The sequence below is a fragment of the Antennarius striatus genome, chromosome 16 (genome assembly GCF_040054535.1).
Source record: "Antennarius striatus isolate MH-2024 chromosome 16, ASM4005453v1, whole genome shotgun sequence".
Lineage (NCBI taxonomy): Eukaryota > Metazoa > Chordata > Actinopteri > Lophiiformes > Antennariidae > Antennarius > Antennarius striatus.
This window is the reverse complement of record NC_090791.1, coordinates 1,211,149-1,236,057: the sequence shown is the minus strand read 5'-3', so window position 1 is coordinate 1,236,057 and position 24,909 is coordinate 1,211,149. Positions and strand designations below refer to the sequence as shown.

Genomic DNA, 24,909 nt, shown 5'->3' with positions numbered 1-24,909 from the left:
AACGACAGTCATCACGGCCTGTTTCAGCGGAGCCACACTTGGTGACACACCGAGTCACCTCTGGGCTCGGCTGAACTCGGGAATATTCGTGATCAGTCCCGACGAGCAGCCGAGTCCAGAACCACGAAGGTGAACGTCACTATGGGCAAATCTCTGAACCCGGAAGTTGTGCAGCAGTGCTGTTGCCGTAGCAACTACCAGCCGGTGTACGTCACCCGATCGGTCCTCCAATAAACAAAAATATATGAAAATGTAAAATATGTATACATATCAATACCAATTTTTGGTAAAGCAACCTCCCTGGTGGTCTAGTGGTTAGGATTCGGCGCTCTCACCGCCGCGGCCGGAGTTCGATTCCCGGTCAGGGAATGTATTTTCTTCCGGTATTCGCAAACCAATGACAGCGCTTGCTCAGGGCGCCCCCTAGTGGACACCTAGTTGATAAGGTGGTCTGTAAATGATATCGTCAATTTATCATATTGTGTCTCGGTTTCAGTCAATTCTCTATCACCTTCTTTACTTTAGGCTATTTCTCCAGCAGTGAGCCACAATCAAGGAGCAATCTTAAGAGGATTTCTACGTCGTCGACGAGCTGCTTCCAGAGTATAAAGACAAAATGTGACATTTATATCCAACAAGGTCCGTTTCCAGGCTGAACCCTCATCCGTTCATGTGCAGTAAAATCAAACAAACGTTTTGCTGACATCTAAAGCAACTGATGACAAACTACTGAAATAATTGAAAAGCTTTCAGACTGAGAAGTCGAAGGGAAAAAAAGAAAAGAAATCACAACATAAGTTTGGGCTTTTTAAAAATATTTATTGTAAGAAAATACAGACGCGCTACCCACAACTATTTACATGGAGTTCCTCGCAGCATGGCGGCGGCTCTTCTCTCACTTCTTGGACAACTTGGCTTGTTTATTTTTCGGAGGCGCCCATTTCAGACACATGGTGTCCACTGGGGGAGAAAACACGTATGATATTAGAGCTGAAAACACACATGATATGTCTCTTCATCGGCGGTGTAACAGATGAAGAGACAAACGAAGAGGCGGGGTCTTACTGACTGACACGCTCAGACAGGAAGTGAACACGGCTCACCTGTGATTGGTGGCTTCTTGTACTGGGCGCTCTTCAGGTGTTCTTCCACCAGTTTGGGCGTCACACAGATGACGTGCTGACCCTTCCAGTACTTCACCATGTTGAGCGACTGGAGCGTGCTGATGATGTCACTCTGCGTGATGCTGGTCATCTGGCTGGGGAGGGGGCGGAGCATCAGAGCTATCAATCCTGAACGTGATTAAGGAGAAGGAGCGGGGTGTGGTGATGCCTCCACCTGAGGTCCTTGATGGACAGCGTTCCCCTGAAGTCCCTCAGGATCTCCAGCAGCACCCAGGACCAGTAGCTCCTGTAGCTCAGCTTCCCCAGGTCAGACAGCGGCTTCTCCGGAGAACCGACGGCGCTCTCCAGCTTCGACAGCTCGTAACCTGCAAGAAGCATTAAAGACAAGTGAAATTTGAAATAGGTAAAATTTTGATGGGATTTGGATACTGATACTGATATTCCTTCCTTGAAATTGATTTGATGCTGTTTCTGATACTTGATTATAACAACCTATAAAAAATCAACAGAAAATAAAATTCCAAAAGTGAATGTACTTGTATGCATAAATCTTAATTGTTGCTCTCAACAGAAGCCCTTTGGGTTGCGATGGTTCTGTTGAAGACGGGAAAACTCTGCTGGGAAGACCTGGACAGAAAGATATGAGAACGTCTCATCGTCTCCATGACAACCCACTCACTGAAGGCTATGAGGAACTTCCCGTAGCCCCGGCGCTGGTACGGCGGCAGCGTGAGGATACAGGCCACGTTGTTCCCGTCCGGAGACTCTTTCTCCTGAAAAAACACCACCGGTTACCGGAAACACATTTCGGAGCTCTTCTTCCCCATCCCAGAAGCGGGGCTCACTTTGGAGAAGTATCCCACGATGTGCGCCCCCTGCTTGTTGACCTCCGTCAGGATGTAGAAGATGAACGGCTCCACGTCGAAATAAAGCGTCTTGTGGTCCAGAAACAGTTTAGCTAGTAGACACAGATTCTGACAGTAGATCTGCAGACAGAGGAAATCAAGCGTGAGACGGACGCCAGATGCAGCCAATCAACTCTCTCCCTCCCCCGGGGTGCTCACCTTATGGTCCCTCCCATCCACCTCATAAACAGAGATGTTGCTCCTCCGGTAGATTTCTTTTCCTGGCGGCTGCTTCCACTGGCAGTGAGACTGAGGACAAATAAAGATGGAGTTCCAGAATAAAAGCAAGAAACACAAACAGATAAAAAGATGGCGACAGGGTCGACAGGCCACGCCCCCCCCCTCAGGGCAGCACTGACCAGGTGATGTCTGAAGGTCTTCTCGTACTTCATGTACTTCAGGCAGTACTCGCAGATCCACAGCTTGGGCTGCTTCCCATACTCCTCAGGAAACGGCGAGAAGTACCAGGCGTCGATCTCAAAGTTCCCGATCTGGATCTTATCCACGTATTTCACTTTGGTGATCTGAAAGGAGACGAAAGCGTTCAGGAGGAACACCACCGAACACACGGGGGGCTTCGTATCCGAGTCGCTCCGCCTCACCGCCTCGTGCTCCTTCTCCAGCGCGGCGGTCGTCGGATCCATCTCGGCGTACGTCTGCAGACGGAGGAGAACCGATCACATGACCACACACACAACAAGGGCGACACGAGCACGCAGCCCAGAGACGCACCGACCTTCTGCACGTGGTTGATCTCATCGTGTTTGCGCTTCTGGTTTCGGGTGATCTTCCTCTCCGGCTGTTCGCCCAAGTCGCCCACGCCGCCGATCTCCGTGCTCTTCCTCACCGCGTCCTTCACCGTCTTGGTGAGCGCCAGACGGGCCTTCCCCACCCACTCGTCCAGACGCCGGTTGACTGCATCCACAGCAACACACCGGGTCACCACCAACGGAGACGTGTGTGTGTGTGTGTGTGTGTGTGTGGTAACAGGTGTGTTCACACTCACATCCCACGTAGTGAACGTAGAACTCCTCCCTGCCCTCCTGCTCGTTCAGCCGGGACTGGATGACCTCGGCCGTGTCTGACGGGAAAACACGACCATCAGCGTTCATCAGCAAAACACTAAAGCAGGTGTGTTGATCCTTTAACAAGTCAGGGTGAGGGTTCATTATCCCCAGTGACGTCATCAACCAAGTACCCAGCTTTAGGTGGGTAAACACCCGCCTGCTCTGGTCAGTCAAACATGGACAGTCTGATGGGTCAGACTGGACTTTTAATTTACTGTAAAACAAAATGTAACTGTACAGCTATCCTGTTTTTAAACATTTTATTAGCCTTTTTAATTCCATATTGTAATATTTTAATTCCATATTGTTGTATTTTTAGGTGCACCAGGACATCACCAAGCTGTCATTCTGAATAAAGCAATGGACTGTTTTACGTCCACGATTCTATCTTCTAGAAATCACTAAATAAAATAAGTAAACTATAATAATGGTTAATGTCGTCTACCTAACAGGTAATATTTACTAACTAGTCCCGTTAACTCACGCCACGACTTGTCGGCTCGTTGACACAAATACGTCTCTCCGATTTCCACCGACACCTCTTGCTCTCTGCCGCCGCACAGCACGCCGCCTCCGCCCGGCGCGTGTTTACTAATCGAGCCCCCGGCTTCGAGGGAACGGCCGACGGCCTCCGCCTCGTCCTCTTCGCCGCCGCTGCCGTTGGAGGAGCACGCAGCCTGGATGCTGCTGCTCAGGTCGCCCTGCTCGCTCTCCATGTGGCTAGAGTCCATGTCTACGTCCATACTGGAGCCAGAGTCCTTGTTGGGGTTGTAGTTCTTGCGAAAGTCGGTCCCGCCAGTCATTACCCCGTGGTTTTGAAAACAATAACACGCCTCTGCGGCTCTGCGCAGATTCAGAGGGGCTGGTCTTCCAGCACAGAACTGCCAAGATGGCGTCAGCCCCGCACCAGGAAGTTGCCAGTGACACTTTCTGGACGTGTCTTTAAAACACTACATATCCCATAAGTGTTTGCGAGTAGGCGTCGAACGATTGCTCCGTCCTCATTGGATGTTCAAACGTAAGACGCAGGAAAAGAAGTTGTTTCACCAAAATAAAGTAACATTTCGACATAAGAGCCTGAAGTTGAAATTTTTCATCTTTATAAACTTCGTACAAGTTTAGTGTGAATACGATAACTGTACCAATGATCCACCTCCTGTTTAGGAAGTTGTTTTTTAGCGGTTCAAAAAGTTGCAGCTAGTGACAACTGAGGGCATTTTTTAAGACAAGTGATCTTCTGATTGGAGACATTTTAAATCCTCTAATTATTATGTTGTTACAGAGCGTTGGTATTTTATATTACGTATTTCAAGTGGGGTTTTGAACTGAAATAGTTTGCAACAGTGGAAAAAAAGCGGGTTTGCATTGGCCGGGAATCGAACCCGGGCCTCCCGCGTGGCAGGCGAGAATTCTACCACTGAACCACCAATGCCTTACAGCTACTTGACTGTATACTATCTAGATTCCTTTAACTATTGCGTTGGACATATGATTTTTCATCTTCGAACAGGTCGCTGGAGACCTCGTTTGGTTCGACAATAAAACGGTTCTGATTCTATTTTGGCATTTTTAAGGACTCGTATCTGCGTTACACTTTTCTGCCACATGAGGGCGCACTTTCCCCGCACCAATACACATGGAGTCGTGACGTACGCTGACAAGCGTCCATCATGACTGTTGCAGGTAACTTTAGCCAAGCTACCGCTACCGGGTCACGGAAACAGATGCAGGAATATACACAAGTCTTGTGGAAAGGTTTTCTTTCTACCCATGTTTGTTAGTTTGTTTTAAAAAATGTCCAACCTTGGTTTGCTATAAAATCTTTGTCAGCAGAATCCTCTCCAGCCTGAGCCTTCACATCTTCGGAAAAGGATTTTAGCCTTTTCTTGAATCAATATCAGAGCAAGAGTCTTGATGATAATGATGATGCAGTTTTGGGATAAAATTCTTTGTAACTGTGAAAAATTTTCGTTGCATTGGCCGGGAATCGAACCCGGGCCTCCCGCGTGGCAGGCGAGAATTCTACCACTGAACCACCAATGCATAGTGCTTCCAGACGGGAAAGAGTCTATATAAAATAGGTTCAGCTCTTAGCTGTAGTACATCTTTCAGCCACATGTGGGCGCGCATTTCCCACACCAAAACATGGAGTTGCTACGTCAGCCGAGATGCAGCTCCCGCGGATCAAGATACAGTAAAACTAAAAAATGAAATGAAATGAAAAGGCACAAGTCTTCTGGGAAGCTATGCAGCGAGTTTGACACAATGCTTGAAACCAAACCAAAGAACAGACTTGTGTGAATGCTCCTACACGGAAGGAAACGTTTGAAATAAAATATAATTACGTCAAACAGTTAGAAAAACAGTTTAAGGCTGTGTCGTGTGTGACACTGTAAAGAGGAGTTGTGTTTTAGGGTTAGGAAGTTACGTTTCTGCCCTTGTTTGTCAATGAGAACAACTCCTGTCCTCTGGGAGGAATTTTATAGCTTGCAAATAAGTTGCCATGACAACATTCAGAAGAGGAAGAGACAGCTTCCATGCTCCTACTGCCCCACCTCCCCCCACATGTACTCTGGTCGCTGCAGATGATGTGATGATGTTTGACTTAGATGACTGATCAGTGATGCGTCATGTGATGCAAAACATTTAATTTAAACCATAAACTTCATTACGTTTTATAACATGTAGGTAGATTGCTAAAGGCTCACACACACAGTAAATATGTCTGTTGAACGTCACAGTCTTAGCTTACATTCATTTTAATGACGGTTGGCTGCAGGATGAACTCTGACCTCCAGCCCATCAAACTAATAGCAGACTGTGAACAATGGAGTTTCATTCAGAGGACGGTTTTAATTCTGTAGACATGAGCAAACATACCAGCAACAAGAACACAACTTTAACCTGCTGCTTCAGTCACAGCAGAGGAAAATATCCCTGAATCAACAAAACAGAATTTCATTTAAAAACAGGTTTTTCTGACCAAGAAGAAATTGAGTCACAATTCATTTATTGCACATAAAAACAGATTCATCATTAGAACTCAATCATCCACCCATCCATCTCTGATGCTTCTTCTGCTTCGTGGGTCACGGGGTTGCTGGAGCCTATTAAAACCAAATAATTAATTATGTTCCCTGATAACCTGATGTAAGACGATGGACGGCCGCTTACAGCTGACCTCCACAATATTCTGACTTCACTGGAAAAATACAGTTTGATTAAACCCTGGTTTAAAAATGGAAAATATGAAATTTGACTTAAAAACAGCAGCAGAAACCCTTTAGAACTCCAGGTCAGGCTTAGCTTCAGCTGAACTTCCTTCAGGTGGTTCTTGGTTCATCTTTGACTGGGAGCGAAATGTCAGTCTTCACTCGTCTGTTCCTCAAGTTCCCCCAAAGAAGGAGAGTCAAGTATTGAACCGTTGGTGCTACTTGAAGACCACAAAGTCTTTTGAGTCAAGTTTACATTCATTTGTTCTTCTGACATCATGTAAAACTATTTACACACAAGTTTCTATGAGAAGAGCTGGAGGCAGACAGCGAAGGTGAGAAGATGGAAGAGGAGGAAAACGGGGGAGTGATCAGCAGCAGCCCCAGACGGGGTGGTGGTGGCGACAGTGGTGGTGGCGGTGGTGGCATCAACTGTGGCCGGAGATAAGAAGGTTCCGATCATATCGGTCAGGAAGGTCTGAAAGGTGCTAAGTTTGGTGAGGACCTTCATCGACTGTCGTGTTCCGCCGGCGGTGTCGTTTCCCACCGAGATCACCGCCGCCTGGAACCAGGAGCCGTCCAACTTGCACATCAGTGGCCCGCCAGAATCACCCTGAACAAACAGATGAGTTTATCGTTTCATAAAATGGATAAAAGAGATAAAAAGACATAAACAGGAAGAACAACGGTTGACAAAGATGAAGATCATTCTGTTCTCATTACCCACCTGCTCAGGTGTGAAATCTTCTGTACAAATGCTGTCGCTGGAGGCAGCGCTCCCACAGTCCACCACTGACACCTGACGCTCCTGCAGGAGTTGTTCCTCTAAAGATGGGAAAAATAAAGAATGAGCAGTGTTAGCATCTGAATCCTGAACAGGTGAGTCGATGCACCGCGGCTGAAGACCTACCCCCTCCTCGGCTGGAGCTCCAACCGGCCACCCAGCAGGTCGTCCCAACGGGAAAGGTTTTCCCGTTGTCAAGGCAGATGGGCTGGATGTAGTCCGACAGGGTTGGTTGGGTGGCCAGACGCAAGACGGCGATGTTCGACCCGGTGTGATTACTCAAAGTGATGTTTGTGACATTCAGTGTCACCTCAAAAGGGTTAGATCCGTTCTGCCTCAAACGACCCAAGATGACGGTCCACTCAGACGCTGCCGAAGAACTGAAAAGAATTAAGTTACAACCTCAGCAATTTACGACAACAACATTCCTCCTTTGTTTGTTAAACCAGCAGTCCCCAACCCCTGGGGCGTGGACCAGGAGAGGTCAATGACGTTAAACCGGTCCGTGGAGAACTAACAGAGACTACAGGGCTTAATGCCATCCCTCCAGCTGTCTCACCTTGTGAAGTTGTCGGCGCTGGTCAAAACATAGTCCAGCGACACCAGCGTACCGCTACTCATGTGACGTCCATCTTTGTTCAGGCTTGCCATCCACGGCCACATCCCGGCAGTCGTCACCGAGCTTCCACTCAAGAAACGCGTATTCTTTGATGCTGAGCCGCAAACCACAGCTGGACGGGAAGGCAGAAGGTTGGTCAAGGAAGAAAGGATGTTGACCCAGACCCAGATGAGTGGAAGATGAAGTGTAGTTGGGTGGTGCTCACCTGGGGTTGGGGTTGGCGCTGGTGGAAGACCGTCACAGTTGACACTGAGGTCCCCATCGGTGCCACTGGATGTGAAAGTGAGGAATCCCGGCTGGTTGGTGTTGATGTGACTGTTAATCCAGTCCTGATACTGAGACACACGAGCATAGACTCCTGGGAATTCAGGCAGGGCGCAACCTCTTCCAAAACTCACAACGCCCTCCTGGATCCAGCGACCATTCTGCTTGCTCACCATCGGACCTCCAGAATCCCCCTTGAAGGAAAGCAGAACCGTTAGAAGTGTTGTCTGCAGCAGGTGAGACCTGACCAGTGTTGAAAATGGTCACCTGGCACGAATCCTTCCCACCAGCGCGCAACCCGGCACATATCATGTTGTCAGTGATGGCGCCCACGCCATAGTCACAGTTACACTGTCTGTTGCCCACAACCGGGACCTCCACCTCCATTAGGTTTTGTGGGGAAGGAAGAGGCACTGAAAAGACAAAGTTCAGAAGACTAGATCACCAAAACAAACTGGGTGGACCGGTCAAATCAACTAGTTACTGTGGAAATTCATTCCCTACAGAGCAAGAACCCTAACATTTCTGCTCTTTGCTGAACATTCTGTTTGTGTCTGAAGCGTGAAGTATGACTGACATGTCTGTTCGTTTCAGGGGCCAGTTTTGCATTCATGAAGTAAAGCATTGGCTTGTTGTTTGCTTTAAAGCATCTTCTAAATCAGACAATGACGAACTCCGGCCCCAGGGCCATTGACGGCCCTTTAGGCTTTGTAATCTGGCCCGCCAAGCCTGTTGAAACTACATAAGTAATTTATAGAATAAATGCGCTGGCAAAGTATCCGTAGCAACTTCCCGCCTCATACCTGTAAGTAGGCTGAGACAGGTTCAGGCAACCCCTGCGACCCATGAAAACGACGGAAGTTGTATGGAAAATAAATGAACGAATGTATAAATAAAGTTTTAAAGTTAGTTTGCTCTCATATGTCAGCATACGTAAGCTTTGTCATTTGCATTAGAACAAACAAACCCTCCATTCATCTGCTCCTCAGCTGGAGTGCCCGTCAAAAAGTTTGAGCACCCAAAGTTTTGGTACGGAAGCAGCTCCACCCTCTTTCTTCACCTCCACCTCCACCTGCCAGGATGAAGGAGGAGCTACATCTGAGAAAACACTGCAGTCCGACTGTCCTCACCTCCAGATCCAATGGTGCCCCAGCCGGTAACCCAGGCGTCAGTGCCATTGAAGAAGGTGCTGTCGGAGGCCGCCAGGCAGACAGGCTGGATGTAGTTGGTGAAAGCCACAGTCGAAGAGAGCTTCATGAGGGCGATGTCGTTGTCACTGGTAATAGTACTGTAGTCGGGATGAAGGATGATCTCCGTTACTGGTCGAGACACCTCGTGTTCGTTGGTTCCTTCTTGAGACTGGCGACCCAGATAAACGACCAGAGAGCTTGCACTGGATCTGACATCAACAGAAGAAAGACGGATATCAGGATCTAAGCTGTCAGACAACTTCAACCTGAGAAACCTCAGATGGATTCTGCGTCCACTGCTCACCCGTCCAGGCAGTGGGCGGCAGTCAGCACCCATTGGTTGTTGATGAGAGACCCACCGCAGAAGTGTGAACCAAAGAGCATGTGCAGACTGGCCATCCAGGGCCAGCTGCCTTCACTTGCCACCTGGCCTCCCACAATCCTGTTGTTGAGTGGAGGCTGACCGCATCCTGAAGAGCACAAGATGCTAAATGTTAGCTGTAAGCCAAAGATTAGCATACTAGCCTGCTTCCAGCTGTGGCTAATCAGAATCAATCTACATGTTTCCAGATTGACAGCATACATGACCAATACTACTACTACTACTACTACTACTAATAATAATAATAATGAAAAGCAGAAAATGACTTACTATCGAGTTGAGACTGTGTCTCTGAAAAGTAAAACAAACAACATTTAAAGCCACAATTCTGCATTCATCTTTCAAAACTTAATAAAGTTGATGACATAAAACATTAAATTTACTCCACCACCTTCCAGTTCATCCCAGGGTGGATCTCTAGTATCTACAATATTTGCCCATAATGCACTTCAGCTTAATCTTCATTATGATTGAAATCTGGATCTGATGTCTTCTACTCATCCACAAGGACCCACGAAGTCCGGGTTCACAACAATCCAGGTTAACACAATGGAACAGTTCAGGTTTTTAAGGAGCAGTTAGAATACTGCAGCATTAACTTTGAAGCAGGTTTTTGTTGGTCTGTGTTTCAACCACTTCCTGTTGCCTCATGGAAATCCTGATGGACACACACTTCAGCTTCACCGATGGAAAAATGACAACTTGCTGGTCGACACTAATGGAACTTACATTGTTTATCATTTTTAGATGAGGAGCTACATTTAATGCAGAAGGTACACCTGTAGATGGAGATGCCTTTAATGGTGAAGGTACACCTGTAGGTGGAGATGCCTTTAATGTTGAAGGTACACCTTTAGTTGGAGATGCCTTTAATGGTGAAGGCACACCTGTAGGTGGAGATGCCTTTAATGTTGAAGGTACACCTTTAGGTGGAGATGCATTTAATGGTGAAGGTACACCTGTAGGTGGAGATGCCTTTAATGGTGAAGGTACACCTGTAGGTGGAGATGCCTTTAATGTTGAAGGTACACCTGCTGCATTAGTATCCATCATGCTGTGCTGCCATCCTGCCTGCTGGACAGCTTTTGTCCTTCAGCCAACACCCTGTCACATGTGATTGTCATACGTGTTGACACACATCCCTGACGCCCTGACAACTACATGCCGTGTTCACTATAGACATGTTTATTTTGTCTTTAGACGTATTTTGTTAAACAAGTTTGACCTTTGCCCAGTCTTTGTCATCCTGTGGATCTGGGCTGGGACACTGAATGAAGTGTTAACAGTGTGAAATGAGGGAACAACACGCCTCACACTTTCATAAGTTAAATATTAAACACTGATATAAAACACAGCAGTGATCATAAATCATAATACATCATCTTTGTTCTCTTAAGTCTTCTATCATCAGAGGAAAAGTTAGACGGTTAGACGTGGAGTGTGGAGGATAAACTGTGTGACTTCAAATGATCCCTGGACGTTCAGAACTAGCTGACCATCAGAAGTGAAGAAGGCGGGGCAGAAGCGATGTCTCCTGATCTCTGACCCACATGATGATGATGATGAATTCTCCTGTTCTTCCTCCACATCCTGAACCAAAACTGTCATTAAAACCTGGACTAAGCAGTTTGTTCATTAATCCATGACGTCACGCCGTCCGGGCTGTGGGCTGTCACATGGCGACAGGTGTTAGTGTTCTCCTGGAGCTAGACTGTTAGAACTGGTTTAACCTCATCTGTGTTGAATTTAATAATGAGGCACAAACATCATCTAAAGTCAGGAAAGTTGGAGCAGAGAAAGAATTGTCTTAAAAAACACAATTAAACCCTAAAATGTATACCAGACTGAAGCAAAATGAAAGATATAAATTGTACAGATATCTTTCGTATCGCTGAATTCTAAACCATCTAGAACTAATTCCAGAAGGAAATATTAAAGATCCATCATTTTAATTCTAACAGGAACACTGTGAATAAAATGCTGAGTTTCCACCGTGAATATCTGAACTTAATGACACCCTAATCCCTTAAAACACAACAACACCCAGGAAAACAAACAGAACCCAGTGGTGAACAAATGGAGCGCGTCCAACAGGTGCAGCAGGTACCTGAGGCGGGTCTTACCTGGGGTCAGGACCGCCAGCAGGGTCGCCACACACACCGCCTTGTGGAAAGACATCATTTAGAGTACATGTCCCGAGATGTGCAGCGGCTTAAGTCACCTGTGCCCCCCCTGCCTCCTCCCCCCGCCCCAGGCCACGCCCTTCTTTACTAACCTGAGGAAGACACGCCCCTCCGGCAGCATCACTTCTGTCTACCTGTCAGGTGTTTAAATAGTTAAAAACAGCTTATGCAATAACAACTATGATGATATAGTTCATTTACTGGATTTGTTGGTTTTCTATGTAATTAAAAACACTTTTACTAACTGATGGTAAAAAAATAAAATCAAGCTGAATTGAGGTCAGAATCAAAGGTGATTCTTTTCAGCTGCTGCCAGCAGGGAAACAGATTCAATAAACCTTAAACTGCTTTAAACACAGTCAGTTTATTAGCTGGTGACCGTTAACCAGTTAAGTTTAAAATAATGACACCAGCATATATATCAGTGTGGACGCGTGACGTGGAGGAACTAAACAGGTCTCACCTCACCTGACGACATTCCTTAAAGCCCTGCTTAGTCAGTTTGTCCACACGTCTTAGAAAATCAACTAGTCATGCAAGATTTTACTTTTGTCCCATTTATATACTTTGGCACTTTTCTTAAAAATAATTCTTATTGCAGTTTATTGATCTTTGAAGAATTCAAACTGTTTATTTACCGTTGAACGTGTAATGTTCGCCCTGATGTGCAGCTCATCCCTGAATTCATCATGTGTGAAATTATGAACGACTTGATTTGACGCCTCTATGTAAAGTTCATCCATCAACATCATAGAGAAACATTTTTCAGGTTTCTACAGAAACAGGTTTCCAGGATGTCGATGCAGACGAGACCAAACCGACACGATGACGTCAGTCAGTGTGAGGATTTACAGTAAGTAGAGTATGTCCTGTAGATACCAACATGAGACCTTCATGACAGCCATTGTTCACAAACAACAGGGAAGTTTTCACCAACAAAGAGCGAATGCTGACGCGCACACAGACACACACACAGACACACACACTCACACACAAGTAAGATTTTATCACTCCAACAGATTCCACAGGAATCAGCCTTAAATGATGGCACCAGCTTCTTCTATTTCACGTGGGTTTGTTCATGTTTTATGTAGAACAGCCAATCAGAGCAGATCTGTTGTGTGTGATGATGTGTTGTGCTGGTATTGATCCAGAGGTCCTGATACCCGATCGATCAATAGTTCCTGTTCCTGCTGGTACCTGATTCCTGGTAACCAGCAGATCTAAAAAATGTCACAATAAGGGAACCTGTTTGGATTGCAACAGGGTGATGTGATTAGATTAGATTAGATTAGATGTGATGGAAATTTCCCTAAACCCAGCCATGACTAAACAGTCAGTCAGGAGCGTGGTGATTTCATTGTGGTCCATTTATTTTTAGGACTTGGCAGCGTCACCTCTGGGTCAGCAGCTCAGTTTATAAAGAGTTTCTGTTAAAGTTTAAACCAGAGAACAGATTAAATAATCCGTTTTACTGGGATACTAAACGCTAACTAGAAGGAAGCAAAACCAGTAAATCAAGTTTATGAAGTGGAACGAAATGACAGGTGGTATAAAGGTGAACCAGAATTATTGGAATTCCAGACCTGGTTTGGTTAGATCAAGTCTGATTTGAAATAAATCAACCAATCAGAGCTCAGCCTCTTCAGAACCTTGAAGAATTCCTGCCTGAATTAATTCTTTTGTTTTCGAATGCCGGGTAAAAATGTGATATTTGATGACATCAGCAGGATCTAAATGACTTTAATCAGTTTTTTGATGATTCATGGAGAAAAAATTCTGCTTTAATCAGAATAATTAGAGAATAAAAGAAGCAAAATGATTAGAGATTTGTAATATTAATTATATTATTGATATTATTATTACATTATTAATATTATAATATTCCATTGAGTTATTCCATCCATAACTTGTGATTGTTTCTAGTGTCACTCACAGGAAACCAAACCGGTTCTGATTCTCCGGCTGCTAAAAACAATGACGAGTGGTTTTCACATCATCAGCCGTCACGCTACAGCGGTGAAGTGTAACCAGGAGCGGCGACAGGTGGGTGGAAGGGCCCGCCCGCTTTCTGCTCTCAAACAGAACCTCGGTTCCGATCCACAAACACACTCAGCGTTTATTACAGCTCACTTGTACACATGAAACGTGGCAGTTTTACAGTAACACAAATAAAAACACACCAACAGAATCCACACCTTCGTGGCGCCGTGGCCGGAGACGAGGAGTCTTTGTCGATTAAGACGTGTTGGAAACAGGGTTTAGAACTAAAGTCTCCGGTCCGGAACCCGATGGAGGAAACGGGCGGCGGCGAAATCTCCCCCATAATCTATCATTTAAATTGTAAAAGAGGCCCCCGGCGAGCAGAGGAGGGCTAATGGATGAGAGCAAACACAATAAATGGGGGATGGTCACATTCTTCACGTACACAATAACAATGGGGACAGGTGTGGGCGGGGACCGACGCGGATAAGGGCGCAAATGCTGGTCTTTGAACTGAGGTGGGGGAGGGAGCGTCCGACCTTGAAGGCCGATTAATAAGGACGACCGCGCCGCTCCTGTCTGCGGTCCCCCCTGGAAAGAACAGTTACATAATCAGCCAATCAGATGCGTCCGCAGGAGGAAGGGTGAGTGTGTCGGGTTCGTTTGTCTGACCTTGCGTCCATCTTTCCAGGGCCGTATCCTCCCCGGTCACCTCCGCGGCCCCCTCTGAAGCCCCCGCGGTCGCCGCCTCGTCCCCTGAAACCGCCGCCGCCTCGCTCGAATCCCCCTCGGCGCTCTCCACCGTAGCCTCCTGGAAACGACAAGCAGTTTCAGAATGCGCTGCGGTCGTGTCTCCACCAACGTGGTTCACCAATGAGAGGCCGGAACACGCCCCACCTCTCTCTATCGGAGACATCCCACCCGCGTCCTCGGGTTTGGGGGCTTTGCACTGGTTGCACTCGTTACGCCAGGAGAAGTTCAGGTTCCCACAGTTCCTACAGATCCATCGGATGGGATGTGAACCCATATCCAAAGACACAAGCCAAACGTTCCACACATCAAATCAGAACTCACGGATTGGAACACTTCCAGTCTCCAGCTCTCTGTTGGCCTCCTCCACTTCCACCCCCGCCTCCTGCTCCCCCATTGCCTCCTGGGAAACCTCCCCCTCGGCCACCTCCGAAACCGCCGCGGCCCATCGGTCCTATAGGGAACCGAACCGTACACCTCCGTCAGTGTGACGCGTGTCCGCTGGTGACCCGCTGGTGACCCATCTGCTCTTTTGTTTTTGTTTACAGACATTACATTTAAAAAGTAAACAAATGCAGGTGTAAACAACGGGCTCACCTCCCCGCCCCCGACCCCCCCTCATGCCGCCTCGGCCTCCAAAGTCTGCCCTTCGGGTGGCGAAAGACACCTTGATGGGATTCCCGTTGAAGTCTTTCCCTATGGAAGAACGACAGAATCAAAAGGAGGAAGAGGAAGAGGAGGAAGAGGAAAAGGAAGAAGGCTTCAGGAAGTTGACAGCTCACCATCAAACCAGTCGATGGCGGCTTTAGCCGAGGGGGGGTCATCGAACGAAACTGTGGCCTCCCCCTTCAGCTTCCCCGTCTCCCTGTCGGTGTAAAGGTTGATCATGGGCAGGCCAGTCTTCTTGTTGACCTGAGGACAGACAGGGGTTGAAGTCACGGCTAACGTTCATGGGGGGGGAAGGCTCCAGGGGGTGGCAGAAAGTCCTCTAAACACACCTTTATCGATTAATACCTGAAGGGAAGCGATTAACCCAATGGTGCCAAAGGAGTGTCAAGATAACCCCCTAACGACCACACTACCCACGAGCTCCAGAACCGGCCAACCCTGGACATCATGAGGACGGAACCACAAAGACCGACAAGACTTGAAACCAGCGTGATAAATTTGTTACCATTATTCAGACTCCACAAGATAAATATGAAATTCCGATTGCTTTGTTCAAGAGTGCCAGACTGGTTTGCCCAGTTTCAACCCCACCCCTGGACAAAACATCAATCCCCAGCAAACTAAAGACAAACACCCATTCAGAAACAGGTTTCCTCATTTTTCTTGTTCCAGTTTAATAACCTTAATAATCCCGATCTGCTTGAAGAAGTCCGCCACCGATTCCACGGTGTAGTCGTCCCCCAGGCCTTGAACGAAGATGGTGTTGTTATCAGAGTTATCCTGGTCCTGCACTGTCAGAGGAAACACGACAGACATGAAGACCCGCAACCAACGTTCACCACGTCAAGTAGCTTCATTTCTGTCCTCCTGGTGGCGCTGAAACTTACTGAAGCTGGGTCCTCCATGTCCCGGGTCTCTTGGTCCTGGAGAGGGTAACAAGACAAAAACAGAAGTTAGTGGCAGAAAAGAGGAGACGATGAACTACACATGACCTCCTGGCACATCTTCTTGGGTTTAGGGCTCTAGTTGGTTTGAATGTGGAGCTCAAGAGCTTCTCATGAGCTTTTTTAACCACAAATATGAAATAATCTCATCATTCATCACCTCAAACACGTAACTGATAACTTTTGAAGGAATGCACCACACCGGATTGTCTACATTAATACCACCAGAATGACAAACACCCGTCTTACTAAACCAGTTCCTGGGTCCTGCTGACTTTTGGCCCAATGACCAGCCAAACAGGTTGGGCAGTGGAGACTTTTGTCTCGATGCATGAACTTCCCATCACACCAACAGGAATGACTCCTGGACCCAAGTCCAACACGGCGTACGAACACCTTTGTCCGACTCATGAACCCGCGTCAGGAAGTCCTTCCTTTGCCTGATCCGACACACGGCTGAGACCTCCATGTTCATCTGGACAACTGGACCTCCTAAAGACGTTGAAGACGATTCCAGAGCCGACCTAAGACACCTGTTGACACTCCATCACCCAGCATGGAGGTGGCCAGTCTTGTTTGGGAAAGGCCAACAGGTGGACGAGTCACCACCGTTAGAGAAAGACCACTTTGACTTTTCTTGGAGACTCTTTGTCCTCAAGATGATTTCCCCCTAACCCGAGCATCACGTGCAACCGAAACCTGAAAAGCTTCTTCAGCTCTTTCCTTTCTTATGATCTGTTCACCTTTGATGGTTTTAAAACACATTTTAAAAATGAACCTTGACTTAGAGGTAAAGAAGTTATTGGATGTTAAATCTAGAGATTTTTCATTAACTCAGGTTTTACAGAAATGACTCATTTTACAAAATTTCTGCGTCATGCGGGGGTTTTGTTTCAACTCTTTCTGGAACCCAACAGCAGAATCAGTGTTCAGAACCCCCACCAGGAGCAGGAGGCAGCAGTCGACCCGTTAGAACCCAGAGGTGACCTGGTGCCTGAATCAGGTCAGGAAGTAAAACACGTTTAAAAGAATAAAGGAAAAGATTTGATTGTGTTTCTCCCTAGAAACTTAGGGTTTTGCGCAATTATAATAACTGTTCATTCATTCATGAATAAATGTAATCACCATAATTACACTAGTTATTTGTAATGACATGTATGCGTCAAACAATACTGTGTTGTACCTGCGATGGTGAAATCTATTGGCTGTAGCTATTTATCTACTACTGATGATGTCACTGACCACACCCAGCCTCTCTCTGGACCAATCACAGCAAACGAACCGCAGCAAAGATCCCGGTCTCTAACAATCCGTCCTAATAATTATGACCAATGTTGTTGACAACCACTGGTGGGAGTGTGAGGGAGGGGGGTGACAGTTATCTATTGTTCCTCTAAGTCACCAGCTTCCCATCGTACATCCTGTACTGGATCAAGTTACTGGAAGTTGATTACAGTTGTGTAATCGCACCAGTTTTTAGTAATCTTTGACCCCCGCAGCCCAAAGCAGGTTTATAGCCGGACTCGTTCCCACCTTCCTGATGTCTGTCCACACATAAAAACTTTTATCGTATGTTGGACGTGTAAAAAGAAGACTGATGCTCTTCATGTGGAGACAGGAAGCAGCTGGTGACCCCTGCTGGACTTGTCCAGGTACAGCAGGAACCTTTGACCTGTGCTGACTACGTTCACACCATTTGCAGAACCCAGTAAACCTGATTGGCTGGAACCACATGCTCATTTTTGACCCGCGTCAGCGACCTCCCCTCCTTTTAGCTTTGACTCTTCAAACCCAAACCTTCTTTGTTCAAGTGTTTTTTGTTTTGTTTTTTTCACTTACCACCAAACTTATTGAATCCTCCACGATCGCCCATTCTGATGAGGAGGAAGAGAGAAACATTGAAGGCTGGCGCTGTCAGCGATTTCTCTCAAAGGGTTGTGGGTAACCTTCCCTCTGACAGCCCCTCATCAATCCCACCCGTCTTACTTTCATCCGACAGAACCCTGGACCCTTCAGAAGAGGCCGCTTTAAAAACCTCGTCGTTCCGTCTTTAACTTTAACTTCTACCAAGTCTTTCTTGGCGACTTGTGTGAAACCATTTTATTTAATGTTTAAATTAAACCCAAACATTAACACCTTTCACCCCTGAATGTAGAGCTTCTCTTTTAGGTATCAGACAAACTGAATCGGAACACAAGGATTTTGTTGAGGTTTTCCTCATTATTCCCCCAAATTACAATGATTTGGATTCACTTTTTGCTCTTCGTTCTACCAGAGGACTGAGAACTGAAGACTTCCCAGTTTTGTCATTTCCCAAAAGCTGGCTTAAGACCAGACACCCAGCCTGGAGGGAAGGTAACGCCTAGGAAAGATTCAAAGATTGATTAAAGCAGAGAATGACACAGTGATCCTACACAGGCTGGCTGGGGGGTGGGGGTGGGTAGGTTGTCGTAACGGGTGAGGAAGGCAGGCGATGGGGATGTGGCAAGTTAGTGTGTGGAGTCTGGCCACGGTTCAGGAGGCAGTCTGGAGTCGGACAAAAAATGGAGGGATGATAAAAACAGGTTTAGCGGCAGCTTCGGCCGATCAGTGTCCGTCTGCGGAACGCCTCGGCGTCCGTGTCCGTGTGCGGAACGCTTCGGCGTCCCTGTCCGTGTGCGGAACGCCTCGGGGTCCGGTGAGAATGTCTCGTTTGTGTCGTCATGAAGCAGAACAGACACGACTCGATCCAAAGGTACGTCACGGAATGGAGAATGACGTTTGTGATTCACGATTTTAAATGAAAACCGACAAGTAAAGAGGGGGAGGGAGGGGTAAATACAGGCTGTGATGGATGAGAGATCGGTGGAATGGAGGGATGATTCATCCGTGACTTCATCACCAACATGATGAGATGACATGGAGGCAGTCAAACGTCTAAGAACAACAGAAACATGGACTTACCAGTCGTTGGTTCAAAGCTCTACTCATCCTGTGATGCGTTTCTTTTCTAACTTCCTGGACGAGTCAGCGTTTCTACCAGTTTGATCAACGTCAACAAAGACGTCAAACCAAACCGTTTGCTTCTAACTCTATTAGTGTATCCAAGCTGTTTAACTCAATCCCCTGGACTTTAAGAACGTTTCTTGAAGATGTTTCTCCTCTCATCAAAGAGGCTCCTTCAGTTCTTGTGGTGGTGGGTCTTGTCCCGGGCACCACAAGAACAATAATTCTATTAGTGTGTTTGAACGACTTCCTTCAAACGGCGCCGCTGGAGATGCTGAGTCAGCACCATCGCCTCTGACCTGAAGGACCAATTCTGAGTCATACCGGAGGTCAGAGGTCGTACCAAAAGCGGATTGATGTTGGGTTTTAAGTTTGTTTTCTGCTGCATGCAGGATCATAAACCTCATGTTAAACTGGATTTACAAACGTTTACACCAGAAACAGAACTTTTCTCCTGCTCGGCCCATCAGACGAAGGAAACCGGATTTCATCCCATGCCAGCGACCGGGTCGCGTTCACCTGCTTTTCCCCAACAATGTCACCGACTTCTGTCGTCCAAAACCACTTGAACCCAAACCTTTCAAACACCCGTCTTTGTTCATCTCTCCTTCACTTCATCAGAGAAAAAACTTTAACGTGTTTTCTAAAGTTTCATCCTGACACAAAAGAATTTAGACTTTGGGCTGTGTCCCAACAGGATGTGAATTAAGGTAAAGTTAAGGTTCTGCTTCAACCCACTGATTTACCGTAGTTTCCGGACTTTGATGGTATTTTTTCACACAAATGCGAGACAGATGGGTGGGAGAGATTAATACGAGAAGGAAGATGCTACCGTAGATACATTACCCATCAGGCTTACCCCTTATGATGGGATACACGTGAAGACAGACACAAGATGCAGCTTCAAGTTAAAGACAATTGATCTGGCTGATGAAGTCTGAAAGCTGCTGGACGTTAGCTTAGCATCAATGAATTGATGGCGAGACGTTGGAGACGGCAGCCTTGTTTTTTTCTGCCAACACCTCGACACCCGCGGCTTATATTCAGGTGCGCACAATAGTCCGGAAATTGCGGTATTTATCATTAGATTTGAATGTTTTAACATTTTTAGACTCAGAAGAAATAAAAACTAGTCAGGAAGAAGCTTGCTGAGCTTCAGAAGGCTCCTGTCGCTACGCATTCAGGCGGACATTAGTGAGCTTTGATCAGGAGCTAATTTCATGTTATCACCAAACCAGGACTTCCTGTAGGGAGATTCTGCAAACACTAACTCACTGTCAGATTCTATCAATTTGGTGACCAGCTCTGAAAACAAACAGAAAATGTGTCAAATGAAAAAAATCACTTCGAAGGACTTGAACACATTCTGGGTTTGATGGATTGTCCTCAACGGAGGGGGGGGAGCGCAGGGGGGTCCAGTCTGACACAGTAGCATTACTCTTGCTGTAGCATCGAAGTGGAACGCTGCTCACCACTCCGCCTCATGCGTCCCCGCTTGCCAACATCAACACGGGACGGCGTTTGAAACTCACCCCATGCCTCCTCTTCCTCTCGGGCCGCCCCGCCCACTTCTGTCGAAACCGCGGTCGTATCCTCCGCCGCCGCCGCCGCCGCCGCGACTTCCGAATGCACCCCCTCGGATCCTGGTTCCACGGCCGTCCTGGACGTAGCCCCCATCGGGACTGTCGTATCCTCCCCCGCCTCCACTACTCATGGGGGGGCTTTCATCTCCATATCCTGTGAAATAGAAAATCCTGACAGATTTATTTCTGGATTTTTTTTTCATGGACAAAACAAGAAACCAAACGCTTGTCTTTATTGGTAGGAATCACGTCTCACCCCCACCCGGTCCGTACTGGCTCTGCTGACTGTAGCTCTGCGGAGGTGGGGGGTTGTATGTTGGAGACTGGTTGTAGTGACTACCTCCATGTTGTGACGGTTGCTGGTGGCCCCCGCTGCCTCCGTAGCCTCCAGTCGGGCCCCCAGCACTGCTGTAAGCGCCTCCGCTCTGCCCTCCGCCCGGTGGCTGGTTGTAGCCGGGAACCTGAGCGCCACCGTCATAGCTGGTGGAGGAGACACGTCAGAAAACACCTCCACCCCCCAGGAAATTGCCTGTAATTGTATGTGGTGAAAAAAAACAAAGCCTGCTCCCACAGACGCAAAAAATAAAGCATGAAAAACACATTGACACTGTTTTTCTACGTCCACCACGGTTTGTTCATTTATTCGAGATAAATCTTGCCTCCTTTTGTTTCCATAGAAACAGATGGAGGACCTGATGGCGTCTCACCCTGAGGAGGATGGAGGCGGCTGCTGGCTGTACCCAGAGAAGGACGACTGCTGGCTGTAGCTCATGTTGGGGGGCTGGTTGCTGCTGTAGCCTCCAGAGCTGTAGGACTGACTGGACTGGTTATAACCTCCACCTCCTCCACCCTGGTTAGAAGATGGAGAGCTGTATCCTCCTAGAAGAACGGAGGTGTAGAGGTCACACTGTTGTGGCTGGCTGCACGTAAGCCTGGGCGGGTGTGATGGAGTAGTCCTCTACCTGACGGGGGCTGACTGTAGCTGCCGTATCCTCCCTGGTTGTAGGAGCCAGCGCCTCCGTCAGAACTCTGGCTGTAGCCTCCGTAGCCCTGCTGGCTGTAGCTCTGATTAGCACCACCACCTCCACCACCATACAACCCGTAGCTGCAAGGTTCAAGCGGTAATCATTCCCTCACCAAACATGTTCTAACTAATAAAGATCACATGATAACATATTTAATGAACACACACTGAGTCATAAATTACTTACCCCTGGGGGGCCGCTTGTGAATAATCTATGGAATAAACAAAAAGAGGGCTGAAGTTGTACAAAAATATCTGTATTTAACGTAAATTTAATGATAGCAAAGACAAAATGAATTCAGTAGGACGCTAGTTTCTCTATACAAAACATCTAACCTACATATGTTACACAAGAAAGAGTTTGTGATCTATTTTTATTCAAATAAAACTTAATTATAAAACAACAAAACGATGAGCAATTTATGAGCAATGAAAATTAACCCCCAGTAACTCCTTGAATAAGATTGAACCGCTAATCCAAATTCAAAACAGCAGCTTTCAGTTTTGTTCGAATGAAAAAAACGTTGTTATCAGACGGACCGTGAACGCATCACCTTCTGAGTTTAATGCTAGCATAGCTGCTGGATGCTAACGTTTGTTTACATACGTAGCTTATTTGTCTTGTTTATTAATATAAAACCTTTAAGTTCTAACACATTAATTGGATGCCCAATGACCTGCAGTCTATTGGTGATGACGCCATGGGTTTGTCAACATGGAAGGTGTACTTTAGCGCTCAAAATTCAAAATAACTTTATGGTGTTTTCAATAAAAAATACTGTACTTGGGGAGTAATAACATGTCAGCTCATTTGAGGCCGCTAACGCGATTGACAACCGATCATGCTTCAGTAATAACACTATTATCTTGCTGCCAGTATTTAACCAATCAACAGATAGCTATCTCCTTCAACTATCCAATCAGTGATGACCCCACAGCCTGGGGGGCGTGACCGCTCTCTGGACGTCAGGAGATGATACTGAAGCTGCTAAGCTAACAGCTAGCCTACTGTAGTGCTACCGGCCGGCTTAACATGAACTGTATGTCCGTGTTAGCTAGCCGGTAGGGTTTGTTCGAGTTGGGTAGGGGGCGCTATCCCTCCCCCCCACCCCCCGCATATTCTCTCCTAAGTTAAAGTAGACTCCCCACGGTTAAGTAGAAATAAACACATACATCATTAAATAACTAGTCGACATCAGTGTAAACTGCCTGCTAGCCTGTTAGCCTAGCTGATCACGTTAGCATCGAGTTGAAGCTATTCAATAATATTAACGTTAGCTAACAGGATCGCTTCCCTTCGCTGAGAGACGTCGGCCGTTCTTTAACCGGAGGAGTTTCACTCACCGTTAGACGACATTTAGACGAAAAGCCTCCGTTACTTAGAACGCCTCCAACAGCTCGTCGGTTTGTCGGGAAGGAGGAGGAGGATGACAGGATGAAGATGAACACACTCACCGAGTCACCGGCGCTGACGTGCAGTTCATCATTTAACCACCGGGGGGCGCCTGCGGCCAGAGGCCTTAAATCAATCATGCAGAACTCGCATCCCTCCACACCCACGCTGTGAGCATAAAGTGTGTTGAAACATATGAGACGTTCCACTCGTGGCCTCTGACCCCCAGTCTCCGAGGAACAAATATTTCCTGAGGTTAAACATGTCGACTTCAGGGATTCACAATAATATTAAGCTTTTTATATAGAATAAAGGTGTAACTATTTACTGTCATTGCCGTTTATATAGGGTGATGAATTTGAATCGTCACATTCCTGTTGTCTCCTCACCATGACAACGGAGTTTCCATGGAAGCAGCCTGACCTGTTTCAGAAAAATTAAACAGAGCAGACGCCGGCGAGTAAAGATTTCTTCGTGTGAGTTTAACTTTACTCTGATACGTGTGAATTTATTTAGATCAGCCTCTGATTTAATCTTTTAAATGTTTAAGTGCAGCATATTGAGACAGTTTAGTTAAACTAGTGTGAACAGAAATAGGTTAATTATTTATGGATTATCAGATTAATCATACTGGAATTTTTGTTATTTCATCTTTTCTTATTTCCTAAATATAAATGTACAGAATTTATTATTGTGTTTTATTTCCGATGGATTAAAAATATTGTACCACATAATAAACATCCAAGACCCTTGAATCATACGAATCTGCAAGACAAACCATATTAAGATTATTTTATTGGACATTTCTGTCTCTATTTGAGGTGAACGCACCAACTATACGTCTGTTTTCTATCTCTTCCACACCTTTTGGAAGAGATGTTCGTATGAACCCTCATCATGTGGGAGGAGATCCCGGGTCATCTCGTCTGCAGCCGGTGTCGAGGTGAGGCCAGAAAACCCAGAGTGAGGCGTTTGCATCAGAGCACCATCGTCTTTGGGGACACCCCCCCTGGTTACACCACCGTTCACACCCAGGTCTGTGGCAGCAGCATGCGGTGACCTGAGATGAAGGACGCCAGACATCCATCCGTTCTTCACATAGTCTCTCCTTTCGTTAGAGCTACTCTGGGAGGTCAGCTGATGGACGTCCTCTCGTCTTCCACCTGAGAGATCCCAGCTTCCCCTCGCAGCATCGCACCCGACTGGAGCTCGGCAACGACACGGCACCCCCACGAGGTCGTCTGCAGTCACACGCTGAGGAGGGGCAAAGACCCACCATCATCCTCCAGGCCTGACCGGTCTCCTCTGACCTTCGTGACCTTGGAGGAAAAATTCATTTTAAGATAGTTGTCGTCAGATGTCGATGATGGTCAGTCCCCCCATTACTGAGCTGTAAACGTCTGATTCCACCATCGTCACGCTAAACATGTAATAACAGAAACATGAGACACATAAGGGGCGTTTCTATCAACTGTTTGAAGTGAGGCATCTCTTTTAAAACACTAATAATATATTAATGATAATAAACAATCTTGAGTTTTGATCCACTTTTATTTACAAACTCGTTGCCTGGAAGAATATTTTAAAAAGGTTTCTGCCTTTTGTTGTTTAAAAGTTAATTTGTGTTCTTTGCCGACACCTAGTGGCCACAGGGGGAACTGCCGCACTGTGTGGCAGCAGCTCAGTCCACAGGGCCAGGGGGTGGTTGGTTCGAGACCCATGTGGACCACAAAAGTTTGGGGAGGTGCCAGTTCACCTCCTGCCCTTGAGCAAGGCAGCGTTCCCTTATAGACAGTGTGCCGCTCGTGTGTGTGTTAGTATAAAAAAAATAATTTCCCCATGGGGATC

At 46.7% G+C, this 24,909-nt stretch overlaps 3 protein-coding genes and 3 non-coding genes across 10 annotated transcripts; 1 reads left to right on the top strand and 5 right to left on the bottom strand.

Annotated features, from left to right (window-relative positions):
• The first annotated feature begins 297 nt into the window (after positions 1-297).
• On the top strand, positions 298-369 carry trnae-cuc (transfer RNA glutamic acid (anticodon CUC)). Its single transcript has one exon. It is a non-coding gene; the product is annotated as a tRNA-Glu (tRNA).
• A 429-nt stretch (positions 370-798) lies between these two features.
• On the bottom strand, positions 799-3,995 carry kat8 (K(lysine) acetyltransferase 8). Of its 2 annotated transcripts, XM_068336791.1 has the most exons (11): positions 3,581-3,994; positions 3,036-3,110; positions 2,766-2,944; positions 2,632-2,685; positions 2,389-2,553; positions 2,189-2,278; positions 1,970-2,110; positions 1,804-1,897; positions 1,339-1,489; positions 1,104-1,258; positions 799-960 (listed from the first exon to the last, which is right to left on the bottom strand). In XM_068336791.1, exons 1-11 carry the CDS (start codon positions 3,897-3,899, stop codon positions 896-898), a joined length of 1,488 nt encoding a protein of 495 aa, XP_068192892.1. In that variant the 5' UTR covers positions 3,900-3,994; the 3' UTR covers positions 799-895. The 2 variants fall into 2 exon arrangements, with proteins under 2 accessions (XP_068192892.1, XP_068192893.1); XM_068336792.1 differs by lacking the exons at positions 799-960; positions 1,104-1,258 and having other exon boundaries at positions 1,349-1,489; positions 1,661-1,897; positions 3,581-3,995.
• Positions 3,996-4,457: 462 nt separating this feature from the next.
• trnag-gcc (transfer RNA glycine (anticodon GCC)) lies at positions 4,458-4,528 on the bottom strand. The gene has a single exon. It is a non-coding gene; the product is annotated as a tRNA-Gly (tRNA).
• A 540-nt stretch (positions 4,529-5,068) lies between these two features.
• Positions 5,069-5,139, bottom strand: trnag-gcc (transfer RNA glycine (anticodon GCC)). The gene has a single exon. It is a non-coding gene; the product is annotated as a tRNA-Gly (tRNA).
• A 731-nt stretch (positions 5,140-5,870) lies between these two features.
• zgc:100868 lies at positions 5,871-11,748 on the bottom strand. 3 transcript variants are annotated; one of them, XM_068337563.1, is made up of 10 exons: positions 11,671-11,747; positions 9,939-11,317; positions 9,818-9,838; positions 9,470-9,635; positions 9,106-9,374; positions 8,243-8,388; positions 7,652-8,169; positions 7,219-7,472; positions 7,036-7,133; positions 5,873-6,921 (listed from the first exon to the last, which is right to left on the bottom strand). In XM_068337563.1, the coding sequence occupies exons 4-10, from the start codon at positions 9,562-9,564 to the stop codon at positions 6,613-6,615; spliced, it is 1,689 nt and encodes a 562-aa protein (XP_068193664.1). In that variant the 5' UTR covers positions 9,565-9,635; positions 9,818-9,838; positions 9,939-11,317; positions 11,671-11,747; the 3' UTR covers positions 5,873-6,612. The 3 variants fall into 3 exon arrangements, with proteins under 3 accessions (XP_068193662.1, XP_068193664.1, XP_068193663.1); XM_068337562.1 differs by lacking the exon at positions 9,939-11,317 and having other exon boundaries at positions 5,879-6,921; positions 7,652-7,823; positions 7,917-8,169; positions 11,671-11,748; XM_068337561.1 differs by lacking the exon at positions 9,939-11,317 and having other exon boundaries at positions 5,871-6,921; positions 11,671-11,748.
• A 1,876-nt stretch (positions 11,749-13,624) lies between these two features.
• On the bottom strand, positions 13,625-23,147 carry fus (FUS RNA binding protein). Of its 2 annotated transcripts, none has more exons than XM_068337571.1 (15): positions 23,013-23,147; positions 21,856-21,880; positions 21,607-21,749; positions 21,352-21,523; positions 20,901-21,124; positions 20,594-20,798; positions 17,916-17,950; positions 16,020-16,055; positions 15,814-15,923; positions 15,246-15,375; positions 15,061-15,159; positions 14,788-14,917; positions 14,611-14,708; positions 14,386-14,524; positions 13,625-14,304 (listed from the first exon to the last, which is right to left on the bottom strand). In XM_068337571.1, the coding sequence occupies exons 1-15, from the start codon at positions 23,023-23,025 to the stop codon at positions 14,265-14,267; spliced, it is 1,599 nt and encodes a 532-aa protein (XP_068193672.1). In that variant the 5' UTR covers positions 23,026-23,147; the 3' UTR covers positions 13,625-14,264. The 2 variants fall into 2 exon arrangements, with proteins under 2 accessions (XP_068193672.1, XP_068193673.1); XM_068337572.1 differs by having other exon boundaries at positions 20,985-21,124.
• Between the last annotated feature and the right edge of the window lie 1,762 nt (positions 23,148-24,909).